We start from the raw sequence: 26957 nt of genomic DNA, 5'->3' as shown, positions 1-26957 counted from the left end.
AAAGCAGTATTGAGCTGGTCTGAGCTAGTAACAACCAACTCAGGCTCATGCTCCCCAGAGAGCAAACTGCAGTCTACACACCCAACATCATTACAACCTGCCCAACACTCAAACACAAGACCTGTGCTTTCAGCTGCTGTTTTGTAGAGGTGCCACAGAATATGACATTTAACTGTGAGCAAGCAACACAGCTCAATACATGTAAACACGAACACACGGGCACACAGAGCCGGATGAATGGAGATCCCTGGGGTGCTCAGCTCAGCTCAGTTGCCAAGGGTTGCAATCCCATGTCAGACAGACACGGCATGATTGGCATGAACAAATCTATAACGATGACGTCAATGGAGAAAAAATACATAAATAAAAATAACAGCGGGAGAGAATAATGTGTGTTACGTATATACTCTTCTGTCTTTATAAACATCGGCCATGCAAAACTCATACTATAAGAGTCTGAACGCTTTGAAAAGTGTTATTTTAGAATCACTGATTTATGACTTTATTATTTTTTATATATATTTTTTTAGTTTTAGGTAAAGTTTTTTTATTATTTTGTGTGTTTTGCTCATGTTATTAGGTTATTTTCTATATAGTTTTTATTTCTTTACAGTTTTATTTTACTGACTTATTATTTTTATTTATTTTATTGACTTTTATTAATTCATCTTAAACTAAACAAAAAATATTAATATATAATAAGTTAATATCAATAATAATCATGGCTTGGAAAAGTACATGTGCAAGATTTATTTAAATGTTTTATGTAGCAACAATACATTTATTATTTAAATATTAATAATTTTATTTATATATGCAAACCTTATTAAAATGACCTGTATTTTTCTCTATGTTTTTGTATATTTTTTTTATACATGTCTTTTATATTTACTTTTTTAGGATGGATACATGAACATGACATATGTCCAAAAAATGTATTACACATACAGAAATATACAAATTTGTATGGGCAAGATATTGTCCCATTTTCAATAGGTTTCATATATGTTTTTACACACCGCTACATGAACCGGGTCATGGTTTAAGAGATGATCTACATTCACTCATCTGTAGATAATGATTGTATGTATTCGGATACAAGGCGACTGCGCTTCTGAATGTTCTGCTCATATGTTTGTACGAGGGAGGAACAGCAGCTGAAAAGAATGTAATGTGAGGCTGTGTGTGTGTGTGTGTGTGTGTGTGTGTGTGTGTGAGTCTGTGTGTGTGTGTGCGCGTGTGTGTGCGTGCGCGTGTGTGTGCGTGTGTGCAGAACTGATCAGAGTTATTTACAGCAGCAAGTCTTTCACACAATTGAAGTTTCGTAACACTCCGCATGACTTCATATATAATGCACCAAGTAAAGGTGTAAATGATGGATTACAATGCATTCAGAATAATATCAGCTGTGTTTGTTCATAAATTACCACAAACACTACAATACTAATGTAATCCTGGTTATACCTTTAATATAAGTATAATATATTAAAAACATTTTATCATGTATTATTATACAGTATAGTATTTAAAATATTAACAATGAATAAGTAGATATAATGTTTTATAACGTCATATTTTAATCCTTAGAAATGGCTTTTTGTCTTCATAAACATTGGTCATGCAAAAGTCAAAAATCTGCTTAGAACTGCTTTTTTAGCATCATCAATGTATTATTATAGTTTTTGTTAATATTTTTAATAAAAATTGACTGCTTTCATTTGAATTTTTATCTATTTTTAATTTTAAGTTTGTTTGAATGTTTGTTGTGAGCTTTTATTATTTTATTTGGTTTTCTTTTTTTAAATGTTCATACGTTTCTATTTTCTTTTCTTTTTTTCCATTTCTTATTAGTTTTTGTTGCTTATATTTATCTTTTTTTAATTTTAGTGACTATCATTGTGAAAAGATATTTTTTTTTTTTTTTTTTTTTTATTGTTACAAGAGCAGTCTTCAGTCTCTGGGGTATATTTGTAGCAATAGCTAAAAATGCATTGTAGTGGTCAAAATTATCCACTTTTCTTTTATGCCAAAAATCAGGATATTAAGTAAAGATCATGTTCCATGAAGATATTTTGTAAAAAAAAAAAAAAAAAAAATCCTATCGTAAATATATAGAAATATGCATTGCTAAGACGTTCATTTGAACAACTTTAAAGATGATTTTCTCAATATTTAGATTTTTTGGCTCCCTCAGATTACAGATTTTTAAATATTATCCTCCTAACAAACCATATGTCAATGGAAAGATTCAGCTTTCAGATGATGTATAAATCTCAAATTTGAAAAATGTACACTTATGACTGGCTTTGTGCTCCAGTTTAGTTTACATTTTAATAATTGTAAATCCTTCCTTGAATGATTAAATTTAATGAATATTTCTCACCCCAAACTGAAACAGTCAATAAATGTGATTAAATGACTTTTATCCATTGACTCTAAGAGGCAAGAATAGCATGCTAAGCCTTTGGGTTTTAATCTTTAACAGCTCTGTGATAAAAGCCATCCATCTTTCAGATTCAGCCTTGAGTGAGGCTGTGAGAGTGAAGACTGTGTCAGTGAGCAGACACTACTGTACGCATGCCCAGATCAGGACAATCTTCAGTTTGTTGAAGAGAAAGCAGCAGATGGTGAGGGTGGAACAGCCTGTGAAAATGAAGAAACCCTACAAAGTGTTTCACACAATGATGTGTTTGGTTGCAGGTCCGTAACACTGCTTAAGCAGCCGCAAACTGTAGCTAAAAAGTGTTTCTGATGCAACAAACCCGGACAGTTAAAATAAAAAAATGTTTTTTATGTTTTTAATTTCAAGTAATTTTTTGTTATTTTTTTTTATTATTAACTATAATGGCTTGTATCTTTTTTTTTTTTTTTACAGGGTTTTACCAGGTTGGATGTGGGAACAATGTTTACAAAATGCCAAAAGTTTGCATGCCAACAACTTGCTTTTATATTTTGCAATTAAATAAGGACATCTGTTGCATTGTTTATGAAAAAAAAAGAAGAAAAAAAAAAGGACCATGCATCTACAACAAACAGCAACTCTCAGTGAATCTCTGTGTGCCCAAGTTGAAACACCTGAAAACATTCATCAGCGGAGTGTTATAATTACTCATTAAGAGTGGAAATGAGGGATTCCCAGCCTGTCAACACGTCATCTGACACGCGTCACATGTGAGATATTCATGAGAGCACATCACACACACACACGCACGCACGCAGACACACACACACATCTGTCTCTGCGTCTCTGCCCTCAGCCTTTCTCTCCTCTCTTTCTCTGACCCTCTTCACCTGCCTGCTTATTAAAATCTCATAGCATTAACTCTGCTGCTCACGGCTGCTCAGGCTGAACAATTCAATCAGACTAAAGGAGTCAAATGAATCTCGAATGGCATTAAAGCCACAGGGGAGCTGGACTCTGGCCTTCACCTGAGGAGAGAGAGAGAGAGATGGCCGGCAAACGGCACATGGCAGATAGAGTGCAAACCAGTGAGGTGAACAAACAGTGCAGATAAAGATTGTAGTGCAAAAAAAAAAAGTTATTCAGTCAGATTAAAGTGTCAAAGCAGTTATTTTATTTAACTGACTGAAGAGGTGGTAGAATGATGTCAGTTCCATGCTGAAGGTAGTGATCAGACCAAGGCTGCACAAAGTGACTGGTGCATGTCATCGTATTTTAGTGGGGGGAAGGGGGTGGAAGGACCTGGGGATGTGAGATCTGGGGGGGGGGGGTTCATAGTTCATTGGAGACTGGGGCAGAAGAGAGACAGGGGGGCAAGTTCGGGAGCGAGTTCAGCTTCCTGACAGCCTGATGAATGAAGCTGTCCTTTAGTCTGCTGGTCTTCTGTTGAGCACTTTGTTGTTTGTCTCCTCCCTGATGGCAGCAGACTGAAGAAGCTGTGTGATGGGTGAGTGGGATCACCTGTGATGCAGAGGGCTTTAAGGGTGACACGGGTTCCATAAATGTCCTGGAGCGAGGGGAGAGAGACACCAATGATCTTCTCAGCTGCTCAGTCTTTCAGCAGAACGCGTTGCAGGCGCCATACCACACAGTGATGCAGCTCGACAGGATGCTCTCGATGGTGCCTCTGTAGAAGGTGTACATGATGGGGGCCGGGGCTCTGGCTCTCCTCAGACTGTGGAGGAAGTAGAGACGCTGTTGTGATTTCTTGGCCAGTGCTGCAGTGTTTTCAGTCCAGGAGAGGTCCTCTTTCATTGAGTTGAATGAACTGATACATAGCTCGTTCGTGAATGAAATGAATGAGAGTATACCGGGTCAGTGAGCCAAGCATGTAAATCTCGATCAGCAATCAGCAGATACAAAGCGCAGAATCATTTTGGTGAACGAACTGAAAATCAACGAATCTCTTGAAATAATAAAAATTTCCACCACTAAATTCCACACACCATAAATTGATTTTTCAATTTTTTGATTTTAGTGACGCGCCCCAACCCGCCCTGCTGAAAATACAGCTGCACATCACAGAAATAAATTACACTTTAACAGAGATTCACATAGAAAACAAATCTTTGGAACTGTAATATTATTTCAAAATTTTTAAAGTTTTTGATTAAATAAATGCAGCCTAGGTGAGCAGAAGCATTAAAAATCTTCTCAATTCGTAACTTAAGTACGCATTTCTACAAAAGTCTCTGACCTGATATAGCTTCTTCTAATTCTTTGGCTTCCTCAAGTTCTTTGGCTTCTTCCTCTGTAAAGAGAAAACGGATGAGAGGGAATGAGTTTACAGTCTCCGAACACAGACATGCAATCACAGACACAGTTCAGGAAGATCTGAAAAGGTCTCGATTTGCTAACAAGGAAATCCATGTGAAAAGATCAATAGCCAATAAAAATACAATTATAACAAGATCAACATATTTTTTATATGAAGTTTATGGAAAATGCAAATGTGCTATGCAACATGTGTCACCCAGTGTTATTTTAGTATGACATTTTATTACACTTTTTATTAATAATTCGCTTTTTTAAATATATATTTTTCTGTATTATGTGTTTTTTCTTTATATATAGCAAATATTATTTAAACTATTAAGTGTAATTATTTATTTTAAAGGAATTTTATTTTAATCTATTTGTATAATTACACAAATATTTATGGTGCCTATTATTTAAACTATTCAATTGAATTATTTTATTAAATTATTTTATTGGATCTAGTTATATAATTACAAATATTTATATTTGTTCATGTTTACAAAAAATATATATATATATAATGCGTATTATTTAAACTATTAAATTAAATAAATAATTTATTTACATAATTATACAAATATTTATATTTATATCTAACTGTAACTATTTTACATAATTATATATAAATATTTATATTTATCTGTTTACTATTTACATGCAATTAATTAAATAATTAATGTTCCAATAAACCAAGCAAAAAAAAAAAATCTATATTAAGCTAATCTGTTAAGCATTTCTGCAGCTTTAGCCACGGGGAACTGACTAAAAGCTGATCACATGTTCTCAAGTAAGATCCAGACGTGAAAAAGTCTAATTACAGTCCAGTTAAAGTGCCAAACGTCAGCTCAGAAGCCTGGAGACTGATCTTATTTCTGGAGAAAGAGCTGCTTTATTTACTTTATTTCATTTCATTCCACTGTTGGCTGTGGTTCTTCTGCCAGATATTCACTCTTTCTCTCAGTCTCTGTCTTGCAGATGCAGATGTATTTTAAAAGCCCAGGGGTCCCGTGCAGCGCTGCAATGACCTTTATTTAAATGTCTCCTGCTCCACACACAGATCAGAGCAATGCACGACCGCTGAAGCCTCCACACATCAGTCATTTCAACCTCCAGGTTCTGCGCTCCTAGTTACGCAGCGAGACTAATTATCTGGCTGCGCTAATGAACTTCAGGAGGAGAGAGAACTGGACTCGCAGAAAAACTACAAACTGTGAGCAGCGTGAGAGTTTGCTCATTATTACAGATGCCACAGACCACCAGACATGATTATTATTCCCTCGAGAGAGACCTCCCTCCTAAAATCAAAGCACATATGTACACTTTTATGTGTAAAATAAATAAATAAAAGCTTCTGGAAGATATTTACTTTCTATTAAGCTGACATGATGTCTTTTTTATACTCATCATTATAGCACTGATGGATGATGCAGCTAAAAAGAGACAAACTATGGCTGTTTAACCATTTGTGAGCAATCTCATGATTTTGCTAAAAAAAAAATTGTAAATAATTTATATAAAATCATATTTAGATATTTATTTATGTTCCAATACTATATATATATATATATATATATATATATATATATATATTCATACATTTATTCTATTTTTATTCAACTTTTTTTTATATTTATTTTCCATTTACTATTATTTATTAATATATGTATTATTTTTAAAATACATTATTTACCATTAATATTTTAATATTAATTTAAATTATGGTTTATAATTTTTTTATTACACAAATACATTTTGTAAATATATTATATATATATATATATATATATATATATATATATATATAAATTAAATATTATATATTTTATGTAAAATAAGTAAATGTGTGTCTAATGATAAATATAAAACAAACATACAAATAAATAAATACTGGAAAAATATGCACTTTCTATTAAGCTGACATTATCTCTTTGATTCATATTTAAAATTGTTTTTATTATTTATTTTAAATTTACTGTTATATATTTAATTTATTATTTTTATATTTCATTATTTATTGCTAATCTTGTAATATGATTGATTTATTATTTTAAATTACGTAAATTTGTTTTAAAATAATATTATTAATTGGAGTTTACAGCGACCAGCCGCAGCTGGTTTAGTGGTTTAATATGAAATCACAGACATATAATAATACGACAGCATGAGATGCTGATGTGTTCCTCACCTGCTCTCATCTCCTCACAGCTCTCTCTGATCTTCCTGCGACAGACGACGGTCAGAGCCACCAGCAGAGCCAGCAAACACACGGCCAGAGCCACGGTCAGCCACAGCGCCAGCGGAGGAAAGCCCAGAGCCGGAGCTGCACACACACACACACACACACACACAGATCTTCATCATCAAGCACAACCACAGACGCTACTGTAACTGTATGCTGTATGCACGTCATGCCATTTATTTCTCTATCAATCCAGTATCAAGTCCTAGCAACATCAATGTCACAGACTGCATTACCAATCAAATATTACAAGTAGATAGCTACTCTGGAGAAAACAGGTGATCACAGCCATTTAATGGAGATTTAAAGCCATCGTGGTTCACATTTGACAGAACTGAGCAGAAAATGATCAGAGCTCCTCTTCATCATTCATCAACAGCAATTACAGTGTTTTAGCAGCTTTTAACTCCAGCACAAATCTCACATTATTCTCATTATTTAGTGTGAAATAAACGACACGCACTCTTTCAACAGACGACTGCTGTAATCATGGTACATTAACGACAGTGCTTTTTTAGTTATTTAATAAACAATACAATGAAGTGAATGTAAAACAGTAAAACTTGGAAAATACATTTTACAATGTAGAAATAATCATCTTTATTCTTATAATAACATTTTTTTTTTAATCTGGAGCCTATAAATATTACGTTAGTGTTTTTAGCAGAGAATTTCACTTTTAATTCAATCTGGTACTTAGTTGTTGTTGTTGTTGTTTTTTACAGGCAATTGGCAATGAATGAAAATTGAAAAAAAAAAAAAGTAAATAAGTATTTTTTTTTTCAGTATATTTAGTATTTTGTAAGTCAGATACCAAAAAAAAAAAAAAACTGAAAAAGATTAAATAAAGTAAAGAACTGAATGAATAAATGAATTAAATTAATTATATTCTTTAAATTTATAATAATATGTAACCTTATACGATGTTCAAGGGGGTTCTACAGCAGGCAATGAAATAAAAAATAAAGAAAACAAACATTTAAAATACAGTAAATTGAACAAAACAATAAAAATAAGACATAATAAAAAGGACAAAATGGGTAATAAAATAACAAAATAAACATTAAAAAAAGTAATAAATAAACAGAAATAACATGAAAATAGTACAACAAATAAATATAAATTAATTAAATAAAAAAAAAGCAAGTAAGAGAATAAAATAATAAAATAAAATAATGAAAGAATAAGACAAAAACTAATTAAAATGAATGAAATACATATAAAACAACATAGAATAAAATAAAAACAAACAATAAGACAAAATAAAATTAATTGCAAATTAAACTGAATTAAACAAAATAAGTATAAAATAAATAAAATAAAATAATAAAATAAAAGGACAAAATAAATTACAATTAAATTAAACAAAAAATATAATGAAATAATAAAAAAAGGGCAAAATAAAATAAAGTAACAAAATAATGAAATAGAAATGCTTAAAATAGTAATAAAAAATTATCAGAAATAAAATAAATAAGACAAAAATAATTACAATGAATGAGATTCAAATAAAATAATATAATAAAAAACAAACAATACGAAAAACTAACAAAAGACTCTAATGCTGAAAACACTCCACTCTTGGCTCTTGAACTTCTAGGTGGGCGTCTGTGAAAATAATGAGCGTTTAAAATATATATATATATCGTCGCAGCCAAAAGATAAAGGTAGACTGGACACAAATGTGACGGGCAGTAATTGTGTACGCTTAGAAATCAATGCTAGCTGGTGGTTTATTAATGTCTCTGAGTGCTGTCCATGTAAGTATCAGCTCAAACATGCTAGGTTTCAAAAAAGTCAATAACAAAGCAAAGCACGGAGAAATCTGGCTTTATTTCCCCCGGTAACACACAGACAGAGATGATCTGACGAGGATGTACATCGATGTATTGATGCGGCCCCAGAGATGAAGATCTGTTATCATCTGCAGAAGTGCAGAGAAAGCTGCTGAAGAGAGAGTGTGGACACTGACAGAATTACACTCTCTGTGTGTTTAAAAAGGTTAACAGGACCGCGGATTCAATTCATGGCTATTTATTGCTCTTTTTTTGGGCCAGGCGAGCTGCACGAGATGAAAGTGTGATGTGCTCCTCCATTCAGAGACCAAGCAGTCTCGTCATTCAGAGTTTGATTCAGACGCCGTGCAGATGCTCAGGAAATTACACAACTGTACGGATAACGAAAAAGTAGGGCTAAATCGGATGATTTGAGCACCGTGTGAAAAACCAAAGCACTGACTAATCATATCATATCATATCTCATCATATATTATATTATATTATATTATATTATATTATATTATATTATATTATATTATATTATATTATATTATATTATATTATAGTATTTTATATTGGGCCTCACAGGCATGTTAATGTCTCAAATTGTAGGTAGAAGAATTATATAAGCATCTATGATTTTCTATGACAGCTAGGATGCAAATAAAATAACAAATCTAATAACATAAAATGAAAAATGTTATTTAAATTATATACATAAAATTAAATAAAAAATGGAATTACAAATAAAATAAGGCAAAACTAAATAAAATAACAACAACAAATAAAATAAATTAAAATGACATTAAATAAAAATAATAATAATCATGTAATAAAATATAATGAAATAAAACAAAGCGAAATAACCGAGTCATCTTCTATGACTGTCACTGGAACAAACAGGTGAAATTAAAGGGAATTTTTTTTTATATATAAATATATATAAAATCGCAATTAAAAATACATAAAATGAGATAAATGAAATGAAAACAAAATGAAACAAATTAAATAAATAAATACGTACATAGACCAACAGTTCCTTGATTCAGATGAACTCTATATAACACACATAACACACCAATTAAACAACAGAGAGGACGTTTGATCGCCTCTGTTAAGACCGTCCGTCATAATTATTAATGAGATCCTCTGGTGTTTCTGTAAGCGCACACACGTGATGCTTTACTTTAGTTTTTCCTCCTGTGAATCCCTGTCTAATCCATATAACTGTATTCTCTCTCCTGCTGAAGGTGGGCTGATGAAGATTAATGTTGTGAAGGTCCAGCATTTCAGCGCTGTTGTCCCTCAAGGCCTGTAGGCTCATATTTCTCTCTTACTATTGTTTGATGATGTGATTTTGTTTCCCTCTGTTATAGATATATCCCAGAGGTCTCTCATCACCCATCATCTTCCTCTAGAAGCCCTTATTCATCTCTTTCTCTCCTGCTCTCGTTCTCAGTTGCTCTCACCTCCAACACTTCCTCAAGAGTCCGGATTCGGTTTCTATCGCTTACATTCCCAGCATCATGCTCCAGTGCTGCAGAAATGACCATCACTCCCTTACCAAAGTAGTTTTTTATATTTTACTGCTCTATAAGGATTGTAAAATATCAAGCTCAGAGATGATTGAAAACATTATAAACTTGCAAAAAAGTCAAAAATTATGCTACAATAAATAACCACTCTATTGAGTCTATTATGTGAACTTCTGTGATTTTCAACAATGGCCAAACTAATGCCACTAGGACAAACAGGGAATAGAATAGAATAGAATAGAATTTTATTAAATTAACTTAAATAAAAAAAATTGAATAAATAAATTTAACCACATATTTAATAAAACCAAAACAAATAAAATAAATGTAATTAAAAACAAACAAAATTAAATAAAATGTTAAAATGATGTTACAATATAAAACTATTGTATCGTATTACAAATTGATTTATTACAGCGACAGAGCTCTCTCTCTCTCTCTCTCTCTATATATATATATATATATATATATATAAATAAAAAGATAATTAAAAAATAATAATAAAATAATATAGAACAAAATAAAAAATAAAATAAATTAATTAAATATAAAAATAAATGTAATTTATATAAAATAAATTAAACAGTTTACAAGGCACAAGACAACAGCAAGATCCTACACATTGCCGAAAGTCATCATCTAACGCATATGTACACACACACACACACACACACACACATTTTGAAATTGAAACCGGTATAGGTTATGGTTATAAACTCACTTTAGGGAGCAAATGAACGGTACAGTATTTTATGAGAATCTATTAACGCTGGTTTCTGAACGATGCGTCTCCCATGGCAACCGCGGGAGTTCCAGGCTCCGCCCCTCCACTCATGACCAGAGCGAACAGACCAGCTTCACTTCTGAGTGAACTTCTACTGTTGCTCTGCTTTCATCTCCTGGAATAGAGCTGAAACACCTCCCAGCCTAACCTCTCCCGATACCGCTGATCAAAGCTAGCGCGCGCTCCTTGTTCCCGCCGCGGAGAGAGTCACAGCGATACAATACTGAGGCCACGAGGAGAAGAAAGAGCCGAGACAAGCCTCAGACGAGCCATGTGCTGAGCAGGAGGAGCGACACAAACACAGCCGAGTACAAGACCCGGGAGACTGACGGACCCAAATTCTGTCATCATTTATTCACCTCCTAGTCAATGCCATATTATGTTCTTTCTGCAAGGAAACACCAAAGGAGATCTCAGACAATGATAATCTTCCCCTCTCAGGGTTTCTGGTTGCACTTTTCTAATTGCCATGTGACACACAAGAACCAATAGTGTTCACAATTAAAGAAATAGTTCAGCCAATAATGGAAATGTGCTCACACTCAGACCATCCAAGACTAGGATGAGTTTGGACCTGCACAAAAATAGGTCTTCGTTAATTGATCAATTGCCCAGTAATCATCATTTGTATGAAAAGAAGCAAAAGCTGTCGGGTGTTTTACTGCCACTAGTGTTTATTTCAGCTGAAATGCAGTGAGTTGTATGTATAGGTACATTACAAAAATGTAAGTAGAGGCACATTTTTCTGGTGAATCTGGGTTGAGAACCATTGAGTCAGTCCGTGTTATCGCCCTTCACGAAACCTCACCATCAACACAACAAGACAAAAGTGCCTCCCAAAACACATCTGAAATCCTGCCATCTGCCCCTCCCAGAGCTCCCTGACATTTGAGAGATTATTCATTTTATTTATCCGTCTATTTATTGTGCTCCCCTCCAACAAGCCCGCTAAGGGATCTCCATGAATTCTGATTAGCAATAATAACAATAAATGCAATCACAAGACGGCGAGCCAGAAATGTCAGAGGACAGGGATTAGCTAAACAGGAAGACACGAGACGGCCTCCGATTTGATTTCTTCCCTTTAGAGGGATTCGGATTGAATAAATGACTTTGGGCTCGTGTCTGACGTTAAGCATTCATCACAATGAGGGGAAGCTGTTCACTTTTTCTGCTTCCATGCTGTTGTTTTCTCAATAAAACGTATTGCGACCACCTGTGTGAGCGAGAGGAGGAGAAAAGATGAAGATGTGGACAGATGCATCTCTGAGGTGTCTTGTCAGATCAGCACATTTGTCTAGAGACACGCTTCATCTTTCTGTGAGTTTGATCGAATGACTTTATAGCGGAGAAAATGAATGGCTGTCTTATTAGCTTTCAGGAGAGACACTCATGCTTTAAACCTCGACAGCGCTTCTGGTTCCTTAAACATCACACTAGAAACAGATAAGACTGAAGCTGAAAAACTCCATCTAGGTACTGCAAAACACTGTGAAGTGCACTTGAACATACTTTTAAGATTATGGAAACAACTATTTTTTGTTAATCTCACTTATCAGTTAGTTGGACGACTAGTTGATCTTCCTGTCCAACACAAAACCCTAGCTTTCGTTGATTCTCAGTGTCTGCCAGTGCTATGGATGATGATTTTTCTCGTTTTAATGTGGCATCTTTCACTAGCCCTAGGGTCTTTTATTGGCCTGTTGGTTTACTCACTTAACTAATGCAGCGCTGCTCTGCTGAATATGTCAGACGTTTGTCTGGATGTATTAAGAGCCGTGTTATCGATCGCGTGAGAAGGACGATGAGTTTGTTACTGTGTTCGGATGGCAGTGTCCTTCCCGCTAAATGCTCCTGGAGTTTTCCGCAGATATCTTGCCCTTTCAGTGAAGAAAAGTCTGTTTTACAAGTACTTCTAAGAAGGTTAGAGATGCAACTTCTGCATTGGTGGCACTGTTGAGCTTGTGAGAGAGATACAGGATGATAAAACTAGTGGTGAGGTAAACCAGTTTAGCACCTTCTAGCAAAAAGTTGTCATTGTATTTTACCCAGAGTGACGTATTTTATCCAAAGTTCACTTATTGCAGAGAAAGTCCCAGAGGACAAACCATTTTGACGAACCACTTTGGCATTCACAGCTCACTTTTTGTATTATAAAACAAAATAATATAAAATAAATAAATATTAAATTAATTTGCTGAATAGATATGCAATAAATGTATAAAATGTGTTAATTTGTTGAATATTTGTCTGTGGAAAAGCTGTGTAATGCATTCAGACAGTGCTATTTTTAATAGATGCGTGATTTTGGCTGTTACTCAATAGTTATTAAACAAGGCTTTCTTACGACTGACTAATCAATCAGACGACACCAAAACTAGTTGATTGTAAAACTGTGTAGTCTGGCCTCTTCCTAGACAGTTTTCTCTCATTTCAAGGTAAAAAAAAACTGAAGGATGAAGGGCAAGTAAGAGCGCGTGAAGCGGAGCAGGACAGCTAATTAAGTGCGTGCGTGCGAACGCTTCAAAGCAAGCACAGGGCGGCGCTCATTAGAGCGAGTGAGTGGATGCGGTGCGGATGGAGGGAAGACAGTCACCCGTCCCTCGAGAGACTGACAGCACATCTCTCCCACGCCGCTCACATTCAGATCCGATCGATTTCTCTCGCTCATTTTCAGACAAACTTCAGCTGAGAAAGTTATATATAGTTATTATTATTTGTAATATTTGCTATACATTATATTTTATTTCACATATAGCAAATGTTTAGGGAATTACTCTCATGGCACATGAAACACACTCGGCTCTATTTCTCAGTACTGTAATGCATCCAACTGTAATTGTGATTATTGTAAATGATGATTTTTCTTGATGCTTCTCATTAGCTTCTTGTTACTGTAATGCAGCAATGAAAATCATCCTGCACAAACACAACTGTTTTTAATTAAAATCAGCAAAAATTATAGGCAGTACAGCAATCACTACTACTATGTATTTATTATTTACAGTTTAAATACCATTACTGTTTTTTGTATTACAGTAATGAGAAGTGCTGAGGAAAATTAACTGCTTAATTGACACTAAACTAATTTCAGAGTGCGAGAAAATTCTAATAATATGATAATAAATAAAATAATAATCTTATGTCGATCAGTCTGAGGAGTGAAGAGAGCAGACACAGTGCAGCTCTTCTGCTCTGAGGAAGACTGATTATTGATTATCCATCACATCATTCAATCAATAACACACACTCGTCTGCTCAGGAAGCTGCTATAAGACTTCAGCGCTTGTAGCTTCTCATCATTTAAACTAGACCGTTTGATTCTCAAATCTGAATTTGATTTCAATGTATTTATTTAATTATTTATTATTAATAATATTACTTTTAATATTTAATATTTATTTTTTTGTTTGTATACATATTTTAATAATAATAATAATAATACATTTACACAAAATAATTTTATAGAAAAAAATTATTCTAGTAAAATTGTAAATTGCTTACCAACTGTACTGTGATATACTGCCACATTTATGATTTTTGTAAGTAAAAAACTAGGAATCACCCTGATTTTCTGATTTAAAAAAGGACAGCCCCAGAACTTAATTTATTTCTAATTTGTAATATTTCTAGATTTTGAGTGTGACCTTTATATATTAATATATGTATATTTAAAAATAATAAATATATATATATATATATTATACTGTAGAAACTGAACAATGTGAGAAAAATGTTTAATGGTAAAAAATGCTACAGTACAAGACTTTTCACTGGTTAACTGCAAGTTCCCAAAAACTGTAAAATGAAATAAATTAATAAATTGAACGGGGCATTTCATGAAATTTTACAGTGAAATACTGTACAATACAGTTTTTTGGAAAGGAAGAAGAAAACAGTCATCTTATAATTTACAGTGATTTTCTTTTTCCATGGATACTTATATATTTTATCTTTTTAACTTTCCAGAAACTGTAGCGCTAACAGTTTTTTACTATTTCATCCAATTAGAATTATTGCAGTTTTTCAACATACACAATATGGAATTGAACAGGTTTTACCATATCATTTTTACAGCCTTTTATCAGTAAAATGTATTTATTTACAGAGTGTGTTTGGCACACAATCAGTTTACCACAACAGTAAAAACAAGTGTTTTAACTAGTGTTTTGAAGGCAGTTTAATTAAAGGCGTAAGAATGAGCTCCTCCACGCCGCACATGATACGAGCTCCAGGACAAACGCTCGGATCGCATCGGTGTCCGGCTGAGCCACGGACGCTCCACACAGAAATAAGAGATCAGTTTCAGCCCAAAAACCTGGAAGCTTGAAATATGTAAAAGAGGAGCGCGTGGGAGAGAAACCAGAGAGAGTTTGAGCTTTAACACAAATCATCTTAAGAAAAACACTTGATTTTCTCAAGGACTCTTGCACTTGTGTTTGGTGATTTGTGAGCAGAGCTGAAATGCAGATGAGTTTGGTTTATTCTGTACAGCAGTGAAGATGAAGGCCTTGATTTCCATTCATTCTCTTCTCTCGCTCTCATTCTCCAAACCATCAATTAAACCTAATGGCCATCAGCACCTTCCCCTCCAGACCTCCATCTGTAACTAGCTCAGAACAAGACAAACAGCGCTTTATTTATTTATATACTCATTTCCTTATTAACAATCCGCTCTTCTGCAAGCAGCACATTTTCAGTGGTTGCAGCTCAAGCCAACGGATTCTGACACTCGTCTGCGGCCGTGTTTCACATTCACAAATTAGTTTTGAACTCGGAGATGCTCTAACTTTCTGGCCCGCTGGTGACCCTGCTGCAGTATTTATGGATTCTGGCTTAAAAACAGTGCTAAGTGAGTTAGACTGAACACTAAGTCACCCATAATAAGGACTGCTGTGTTCAGTTCATCTCTAGAGCCAGCAAACCAACGGCTCAGTCTATGCATTAATGATCTATGCATTATTATTATTTTTATTTTTTACAGAATTTTCAGTACATCATGAAAATTCCAGAACTATTTCCATGAAGAGTACAGACATTTTTTTTCTTTTTCTTTTTTATAGTTGTTGTCTTCTGTGTAAAAATAACTTAAATATATTTGCCTCACTGAATCATTTATTGGTGTGCATTTTATTTTATTTTTCTACACATGGTGCTCCATACAGATAGTGTTTTCCAGCTGATCTCTGTGTGTGTGTGTGTGTGTGTGTGTGTGTGTGTGTGTGTGTGTGTGTGTGTGTGTGTGTGTGTGTTTACTACAGCAGCAGATCGTCTGTGAGATGAGTGCATGAATGGAGCAGATGCAAATCTTTAATGGCTTTACAAAACACCCTCGATAGCGCCTGCCTCGTTGGAAAAGAGTGATGCAACACATTTCCTGCTCACATGAGCCAGATGAGAGCGGCTCACGAGGAAACAGAGATGGATCATCAAATCATTATAGGATACCAACCACAACACGGAGACGATGTGCTGTCCATGAGATGAGATGGGCTTGAAAAATGTTTATAATACACCGATAGGAAGGGTTTACCGGCTTACAGGTAAAAAGTATGGATTAGCACATCAAACTTTAGAAATAAATGCAGTTTATTTCACATCAGAGGGAGTGTAAAGCACGTCTATAATCCGAATAATTTAAGTAATTTGTTGATTAGTGCATACTGGAGACGCCAACCATTTCAAACAATCCAGTTCGATTTAGTGAACTGGTTCGATCCGGCTAAATAGAAAGATTCGTTCGCGATCCGGACATAGACGAGACCAAACCAATAAAACACATTACAAACGAGGCACGTGTTTCATCCAGTGGGGACATAATTACTGATTATAATGACTTATACTGTCTTTTTATGCATTGTGTTGCGTATCGCGCTGCATAAACATAAAACCATTTCTGCATTTGTGTTCAGAGAAACAACAAACAACAAGCTCTACTCTACACTGCTCAAAACTTGTGTTTGAATCATCTGTGGCACATTATTTAAATATAAAAGACATACTTACAGACTGGGAGTCAGAAGACCAGACTGTTCTTGCAAAGTTTGAACTGCCAAACTTTATAGAAACAGCCTTTGTGCCACAGACACACTGTAGGCTACTGGTTCAGGAAACAGTGTCTGCATTTGTGTTCAGAGAAACAACAAACAACAAGCTCTTCAACTCTACTGATTTCTAGTTGTGACCTCGTGGAAAAGTCTTAACTTTTTCACAACGAAACATACAGCGACTCCACAACATGGCAACAGTGATAATAAATGTTATGCAAATCTTCCCACACAGTGATGTAGAGACGTGGGGGCGTGTTTAAACGAGGTGTTTCAGGGGGGCGTGGACAAGTCTTAACTTTGATCAAGAATATCTCTTTGGGTTTGAGACTTCAGTCTTTGCAACTTTACAGATCTTCTTCATGCACCAAGAGCTTGTAACACTCCAAAGAGAAAGACAAAATAAATACAAAAAATTATATTGCACCAAGAGTCTACACATGTATTATTATATGTGTTATGATGTACTGCATGCATGCATGTATTTCTTTCCAGTGGGGAAATGACAGTCAGTAATGCTGTTAAATGCTGTGACTCTTTTCTGACTGGCATAACTGTGATGTGTGAATGTCAGAATCCAGCGTCAGCTGTGAATTCACTCAAACAGCATTGATCAATGAGTCAGAGTCAGGATTTGTTTATACAAACAGAGGTGTTTCCCGTGATCGGAGAGGTCAGAAATCACCCGCACTAATGCGTGGGCCGTCAGACATCAGACGTCAGACATCAGGAGGCCCACAGACACTGGTCAGTGGGCCTCCTGACCAGTGTTAAATACAGCAGCCTGGAGTCAGATTAAAGAACAGAACACATCATTAAAGGGATTAAAGCACAGCCTAAGAGCTCCAGATTTCAAACACATTTGGGTCAACTTCAAAGTGTCCCTTCTTTCTGTATTCATACTCATGATAGACAGCGACACAACAGCTGAAAGTAGAGCAGGATTATCGTGATTATCACCTCAGCTATCAGTTCACTGAAGCCGCTCTGCTCTCTGTAGCTTCTCCAACTCTCACACAGTACAGAAAGCAAATTGTATATATATATATCCCGTTCCTGGCGGGAATCCCTGCTCACCTATGCCGCCTCCCGCACCCGCTTCCTCGGCGTAAGTGCACCCGTCGTCGGGGTAGACGTAGACGTCGGGGTAGACGTAGCGGTCGGCTGGTGAGGCTGAAGGCTTCTGTGGTGGACCTTTTTTCTGCTCTTTGGACCGAGTTTGGAGGCGTGCGTGGCGGCCTTATTTCCCGGCGCTTACTGGAACCTGACGACCCCTGGCTGATACCTGTCGTTGGCCCGGATGATGGGTTTCAGACCCGCGGTCGCTGCTCTCCTCGCCCCCGCTGGCGCGGGGTGAATCACTGCAACCTGCGCCCTATATGTTGGTTTCCCCGGACAGCTGATAACGCAGATCCACAGGTTCCTACCAGACTCGGTCTGGTGAACGCTAGATCACTAGCGAACAAGACTTTTATTCTAAAGGATCTCTTCACTTCCAGAGAATTGGATTTTCTCTTCGTGACTGAGACGTGGATGACTGTTGGTGAGTCCAGCGCTCTCATTGAACTATTACCACATGATTGCTGTTATTTTAACTCCCCTCGGATGTCGGGTCGAGGTGGAGGTACAGCCACTTTTTTTAAGAGTTCTTATAAGTGTAAGATGCAATCTCCGTCATCCTCTTTTACCAGCTTTGAACTCACTTTATTTGTGCTGGGTCACCCTCACATCGTACTGTGTGCCATGGTCTATCGACCTCCGAGGTACAACAAGGACTTCATAAATGAATTCTCTGTTTTTTTGGCTGAAATTATGCCTAAATATGACCGTGTCCTTATTGTCGGTGACTTTAATATTCATGTATGTTGTCCTGATAAGCCAATGGCAGCGGATTTTTTAAACCTTATTGATTCTTTTAATCTTGTACAGTCTGTGTCCGGACCTACACAAGAACGCGGACACATACTTGATCTTGTTTTATCTTATGGTCTGCCTGTTCTTAATCTTGAGATATGTGATGCAACTTTCTCTGATCATATGCCCGTTCTGTTCGAGGTTGCTCTTGCCTGTAATACTACAGTTAGATCTGCTGCTGCTGTTCGGCGCTGTCGTATTATTAACCCTTCCACTGCCGCTCAGTTCTCCACTGCCTTCAATCTTAGCTGCGTCTTTACTGAGACTGTCTCCTCTACTGAAGAGCTCAGTTCATGGTTTCACTCCACCTGTAAGCATGTAATAGACACTGTGGCTCCATTAAAAACCAGGCAGCCTAAAATCAGATCTGAGCCCTGGTTGAATGACGCAACTCGGGCTATTAGACGTGAGTGTCGCAGAGCTGAGCGCCGGTGGAAGAGGGACAAACTGCAGGTGTTTTTTGAAATGCTTAGGGACTGTTGGCGACGCTATCAAATTACTGTGAAACCTGCTAAAAGAAAATATTTGTCGGAAATCATCGTGTCAAACTGCCACAAGCCTCGCATCTTGTTCAAGACTATTGGCTCTGTCCTGAACGACCCACAATCTGTCAGTATGGAGTCCTCCCCTGTTGTTTGTGAAAATTTTCTTCATTTTTTTATCAACAAGGTTTGTTCTACTAGGGCTTTAATTTCCCCCTCTGCGTATGACCCGTCAATCTCTGTCACCTGCTCTGCTATTTTTAACCAGTTTGAGCCTGTGACGCTGTCGTTCGTACAGGAGATTGTTGGTCATATGAAGCCCTCAGGTTCTCCAAATGATGCTGTCCCTGCGCGATTTTTTAAGGAGATCTTCCCTACTGTAGGTCCTTATGTTACCTCAGTCATTAACAGTAGTCTGTTCTCAGGTGTGGTCCCTTTGAATTTTAAACATGCAGTGGTGCAGCCACTGATTAAAAAACCAGGGCTAGATCTTGCTGTTTTTTCCAATTACAGGCCCATCTCTAAACTCCCTTTTTTTTCAAAAATCATCGAGAAAGTAGTTTACGGTCAATTAATGGCCTTTTTGGAACACCAAAATATTCTCAAGATTTTCCAATCTGGTTTTAAATCTCTGCATAGCACTGAAACAGCACTTTTAAGAGTTTTTAATGATATCTTGTTAGCTACAGACTCTGGTGATTCTGTGATTCTCGTGCTTTTAGATTTAACTGCTGCCTTCGACACAGTAGACCATGAGATCTTAATTTCTCGCCTGGAACAGTGGGTGGGTATTAGAGGTGTGGCATTGGATTGGTTCAGGTCGTACCTGGCTGATAGAACGTTTTGTGTCATCCTCTGCTCCCCTCTCATGTGGGGTCCCACAGGGCTCAGTGCTTGGCCCTCTCCTCTTCTCTCTTTACCTACTCCCGCTTGGCTCTATAATTAGGAAGCATGGGATTCTATTCCACTGTTATGCGGACGACAGCCAAATTTATGTACCTCTTAAGAAAAATGACACCAGCTCTGTTACTGCATTACTGAAATGTCTGGATGACATCAAGGCCTGGATGTCTTTTAACTTTTTAAATTTTAATCATGATAAAACAGAGGTGATGGTTTTTTTAATGGATCCACTGGAACCCCCCTGCCAGATCTTGGTCCCCTAACACAGTACATGAAACCAACAATTACAAACCTTGGGGTGAAGATGGACCCCGATTTTAAACTTGAGAGCCAGATCAGGTCTGTCGTGAAATCAAGTTTCTTTCACCTGAGGCAGCTGGCCAAAATTAGACCAATTCTTTCCAGACAGCATTTTGAAACAGTAGTCCATGCTTTCATAACCACTCGGCTGGATTACTGTAATGCACTGTATGTGGGGGTCAGTGCGTCGACCATCTCTCGGCTACAGATGGATACATCCTGCAATGGTCTTGCCCTGCTATACCTCTCTGAGCTTGTACAATTTTATACTCCTTCCCGGTCTCTCAGGTCAGCAGATCAGCTGCTCCTGAGAGAGCCTAAAACAAAGCGGAAGCTCAGAGGGGATCGTGCCTTCGCAGTTGCAGCTCCAAAACTTTGGAATAGTTTGCCTCAGCACATCAGACAGGCCTCCTCTCTGTCTGTTTTTAAATCCCACCTAAAGACCCACCTCTTTTCCTTGGCTTTTAACACCTAGTAGGAAGTTGACTTCATTCATTTATTTTATCTTAAGGATTTTATATTTATTTGTTGTTTAATTTTAAATTTTGTTACTTTATCTATTGAGTCCATTGTATTATTATGCTTCTGGTTGTTATTTATTATTATTGTATTTGTATCTCTGTGTGCAGCACTTTGGAAACCATGTGTTTATTTAAATTGTGCTATATAAATAAAATTGGATTGGATTGGATTGGATATAAAATATATTAAATACATAAAAGATAAATAATGAAGTATAAAATAAAATTTATGATTTAATATTTATACACAGTACAGACCAAAAGTTTGGACACACCTTCTCATTCAAAGAGTTTATTCTTTATTTTCATGACTATGAAAATTGTAGAGTCACACTGAAGGCATCGAAACTATGAATCAACACATGTGGAATTATATATGGAATTATATACATAACAAAAAAGTGTGAAACAACTGAAAATATGTCATATTGTAGGTTCTTCAAAGTAGCCACCTTTTGCTTTGATTACTGCTTTGCACACTCTTGGCATTCTCTTGATGAGCTTCAAGAGGTAGTCACCTGAAATGGTCTTCAACAGTCTTGAAGGAGTTCCCCGAGAGATGCTTAGCACTTGTTGGCCCTTTTGCCTTCTGTCTGCGGTCCAGCTCACCCCTAAACCATTTCGATTGGGTTCAGGTCCGGTGACTGTGGAGGCCAGGTCATCTGGCGCAGCACCCCATCACTCTCCTTCTTGCTCAAATAGCCCTTGATGCCTTCAGTGTGACTCCACAATTTTCATAGTCATGAAAATAAAGAAAACTCTTTGAATGAGAAGGTGTGTCCAAACTTTTGGTCTGTACTGTATATATATATATATATATATATATATATATATATATATATATATACACACACACACACACATATATACACACACACACACACACACATACATACATACATATATATATATATATATATATATATATATATATTTCTACATACACATATGAAGTCTTGTGTTCATCAATTTCTCTTTTATTCACCAATGATGCAAATATTTGACCAATTGGTGGATTGGTGAATTGGTGGGTTTTTTGTTAAATGTGAGCCAAAATCATCACAATTACAAGAACCAACGACTTAAACTACTTCAGTCTGTGTGCAATGAATTTATTTAATACATGAGTTTCACAATTTGAGTTGAATTACTGAAAAAATTTACTTTTCCATGACATTCTAATTTATTGAGATGCACCTGTATATATATACATACACACACATTTTTTGCTTTTTTTTCTGTGATGGAAAAGCTGATAAAATATTTTCTTAAATATAATTTCTAATATTTCATTTTATGATTTGTAATAATATAATAATTTAGGTAATAATACAACATTATATCATTTTGAGGTTGAAACCAGGTTGGCGTATAAGTGTTATTTCGAACTTTCCTACCAGCTTCTGGCCTCTGAAGTAAAATGAAAGAACTGGCTAATCTCAGAGCAACTTCATTTCCATGAATCTAACTGAAACTACATTAAGCACAAACACAATATTGTGTCACACAAGCAGACAATGATGTAGAGTTCTTCACAGGCCAGAACAAAAGGCTGCAGGAGGAACAGGATGTAAAGAAGTGAACAGGAAGCTTTCAGAGCTTATAGTTTAGGCATTTTAGGATGCTATTCTTGGTTTAGTGTTCCCTAAAAATGCTGAAACTAATATGATTCTATATCGCTGTGCTGAGGAAGATGACAGGGTGAAGGAAAGCAAACTCAAAACTGGATTTAACAGAAAGCATCACATAGACAGATGTACACACAGACAGACTTAACCGATGTTCACAAAAAAGCAGGTGATACATGAAAATAACAAATTTTTAATATCTCTCTGATAGGAAATATAAATCATAGCCAAAGTAAAAGCACGTTTTTAGAAAGTAGAAGCATAATGAGGGAAATGACGACCACCGCTCTGTCCTTGAACGAGAAACAATGCTTAATGAACAGATGATCCGTTACAATTATAGACTGATTATAGAACTAGTACTTGCCGCTCACCTTTACCAATGACACGTGTCCCATTAGCAGCCAAACTGCTAATCTAATGAGAGGTATGACATGTTTTGGCACTCCCATTTGTTATTTTATTACACGCTCTAGTCACAAAGTCAAGAATTAAAGGCTGGTGAGAAAAGACCGCTCACAGCTGAAGAGTACTAGTGGTCTGGTGTACTCATGTGAGTTCTAGAGAGCTCATGTGAGTTTTAGAGTACTAGTGTAAGTACTAGGGATGCACCGATACCACTTTTTCCAGTACTCGCCCGATACCGATACTTTTATTTTTGGTACTTGCCGATACAGGGTACCGACACCGATATTTGTATTGCATTTGTAATTTTTTTAAATATCTAGTACAAAAACCAAAAAGTATGTATAATGTTAGCTGGTTGACTTAATTTATTAAATACAGTCAAACCAAAAATTATTCAGACACCGGTCATCCCGGGTTCATGCAAACCTGAAGTTACATTTTTCCCCAGACTTGGTCTGAATAATTTTTGGTTGCAAATTTGTATCAGTTTTACTGGTAGTCCACTGTTTGAAGGATTTTTGGGTATAATTTGTCACAGTTTATTTTATTTCGCTATCTTCACTTACATACATGAACTATAGTGTCCTGCACCCACTAGTGAAAACATACAAATAAATTATATCTGGTCTCTGAATCATTTTTGGTTTAACTGTATATCCTTCGGTTATTTTCACACTTAATTATGCCCATTAAAATATATTTTACAAGTTTTTGTTACTTTGTTCATGTTTTTGCTCTATTTGTTCATCATCTGTAATTTAATAGCATTAGAGCTGCTCTATTGCAGCAACTTCGTACTGTAATCATGCAGGGAACCACTCGTTATAAATCTCCCGTGATTTTAATTTTTTTTTTATATCTATTAAACTGTCATTTCTGTGATGCGCGGCTCAATGTAAGCATAATTACTCCAGTCGTCAGTGTCACGTGATCCTTCAGATATCATTCTCATACACAGATTTGCAGCTCAAGAAACATTTCTGATTATTATCAATGTTGAAAACCGTAGTGCTGCCCAATAGTATTGTTCACTAAAACTGTCAGACTGAACACACAGATCCAGTGTTGGCATAAGGTTTTGTGGTATTCAGCTAGGCTGTGTGTCTCTGTGTGTTTGGGATGTTTAGTAGCGTGATCTCGTGACCAGGCCAATCAGGCTGGTGTTCACTGTCAAAAGTGCTGTTTGCGTCTGTGACAGGACTGAACAACTCTCATTTAGATTGCTGTTTCTCCTACCAATGCATGTGCTAATTACATTCAAATTAGACCGGTGAGGAAGAGCAGGAGACAAGGACTAATAAAGGGTTTCATTCTTGCGTTATCATTCTATCTTGCTTTGTCCGCCTCTCTGTTTCGCTCTCTCATTTTCTTTCGGTCTGCTTACTTGAATCTTTAGGCTACTGTGAGCTCGGCTTGGCTCTGTCAGGCAGCAATTTAGAAGGCAACATTTGCTGGGAAAAGTGGAGGACCAGATGATAACAGCGAGAGAAACACAGTAATGTAATCCTTCCACTAACACTAGAGTCAAACATTGAAGGGTTATTAAGTAGATCATAAATATGAGGCGTGTGTTTAGTGTGTGAGGAGGTAAAATATAGATTGAAAAGAAGAGATGAAAAACAGTGGAAGGAGAAAGATGGCAAAGAAAACAGAATGAAGGAGATTATGAAAAGGCTGATGCTGAGGGGGAAATTCACCACCACGAATTGTGCTCGCTGTTTATTTACACTGTCTGCATCGTTTTAGCACTCGATTCACGGAACCATTTTTGCAAACAATGCAAACGCACACAAACAAAAAATGCAGTGCTTAATGCAATGTACACAGTTTCACCATAAAGCCGGATGAGATCCTGGATCGGTTCTTTTATAAGTTGCAAGTAATACACAGATAACGGAGTATGTTTTACAGGGAAATACTATTTCAATTTTTCTACTTCAAAATGTTATGTTAAATTCAATGGTACTTGCGGTTTCTTTGTAATTCTTTGTGAAATTTACTACCAATTTCTGAGTGAAAATTCAAAGTAAACATTGGAAATCACTGAAAATCTAAATAAAATATTATGTACTTATGTATTTAAAAAAAAAAATACAACAAATAATTGTCAGCATTTCCTGTTTACTTCAGTGTTACTTGCGGTTTCTTTGTAATTATCTGTTACATTTATTATCAATTTCTGAGTGAAGAAATGTTTATAAGTCCTACACCTCATGTTAAAATACATCGCGGAATGAGACGAAGATTTTTGCTGCAACATCCCATAACCATTTCTGTTGTGACATCATCAGCAGTTCATCAACGCTAGACAGTCGCCACAGCAACATCGCCATGGCTACATTATTCACTGCAAAATCACCATGGCTACATTTCTAAGCATTTCTCCCTCCCAACTCACTCACTCACTCCAGCAGTCTTTCTCTCTGCCTCTCGGACGCCTTCTGTATTTCTCTCACAGGTTTTACCCAGAATGCTGTGGCAGCAAACAGAGATGGTTTCCCCTCTCTGTTATGAAACACACACACACCTTTCCGTTCTCCGAGCTGCTGACATGTTGAAGGACTTTTAAAGTGAGGCCATTGTACAGACAGAGATATCAGCTGTTTGAAAACAAGCGAGGAATCCTCCAGATTCTGAAGCAGGCAGAGGAACAGTGGTGTTAACTCATTAGCTGCCGCTGGTGTCAGAGGTCTGCTCATCATCTGTAAGTGTTCTGTTTTTCTCTCAGTGTTTGCAGCTCTTTCTTACACAAGCTCAAGGTCAACAGCTGCAGATTAACTGAGAAACATCCTTACATAACGGTGGGTTTGTGCAGAGCTCAGAGCCTCAGGATTCACACACATCTCACCGCGGTACTGTAGCTGTGCACATGGATGGATATTGCGCCGAAATGACAGTCAGCGCTGGAGAAACAGTGAGAATCATGAGCGGAGTCTGTCATCAGCTGTTTATTCAGACCAGAGGTCGACAAGATTTGATCTTTCTAGTTCATCGGTGTGTAATTGATCAATAAAGCTTAATGTTCAAATTAATTATGATCTCCATATACATGGAAAATGTATGGGAAATCTCTCTCTCTCTCTCTCTCTCTCTCTCTCTATATATATATATATATAGAGAGAGAGAGAGAGAGAGAGAGAGAGATAGATTTCCCATACATTTTCCATCATAATTTTTCGATCATAATTAATTTTAACATTAAATCATATTTAAATGTATTAAATTCAGATGTAAAATATTTAGAGTATCTTAATAATATTATGTAAATATACTATATATATTTTTTTTTCAATAATTTTCAATCATTTTTTCAATCATTAGATTGTATTTAAATTTTAAATATATTTATATTTACTTTTTTTATCAACAATTAATAAATACAAATAATAAAACATTTGTAACACTATGTGAACTTCTTTCATTAAAACACGAGCTGCACTAATAATGCTGGATAACATGATGATCAGTTATTACCGTATTTTCCGGACTATAAGTCGCACTTTTTTTCATAGTTTGGCTGGTCCTGCGGCTTATAGTCAGTTGCGACTTATTTATCAAAATTAATTTGACATGAACCGAGAGAAATAAACAAAGAGAAATGAACCAATAGAAAACATTACCGTCTACAGCCGCGAGAGGGCGCTCTATGCTGCTCAATCCTCCTGTAGTCTACACTGAAGACATAGAGCGCCCTCTCG

General features: G+C 36.1%; 1 protein-coding gene across 1 annotated transcript in view; it reads right to left on the bottom strand.

Moving 5' to 3' along the window:
• cd276 (CD276 molecule) overlaps nucleotides 1-26957 on the bottom strand; it is a 74251-nt gene that overhangs the window by 27877 nt on the left and 19417 nt on the right. Inside the window, exons 4-5 of the mRNA XM_059564314.1 lie at nucleotides 6906-7040; nucleotides 4659-4712 (exon numbers count right to left, since the gene is read on the bottom strand). Coding sequence (XP_059420297.1) covers nucleotides 4659-4712; nucleotides 6906-7040 — 189 coding nt within the window. The remainder of the gene's footprint in view (nucleotides 1-4658; nucleotides 4713-6905; nucleotides 7041-26957) is intronic.

This window comes from Carassius carassius, chromosome 13 (genome assembly GCF_963082965.1).
Source record: "Carassius carassius chromosome 13, fCarCar2.1, whole genome shotgun sequence".
In the NCBI taxonomy this organism is placed as follows: domain Eukaryota; kingdom Metazoa; phylum Chordata; class Actinopteri; order Cypriniformes; family Cyprinidae; genus Carassius; species Carassius carassius.
The sequence above is the reverse complement of the archived record's forward strand: the minus strand, read 5'-3'. Positions and strand labels throughout refer to the sequence as shown.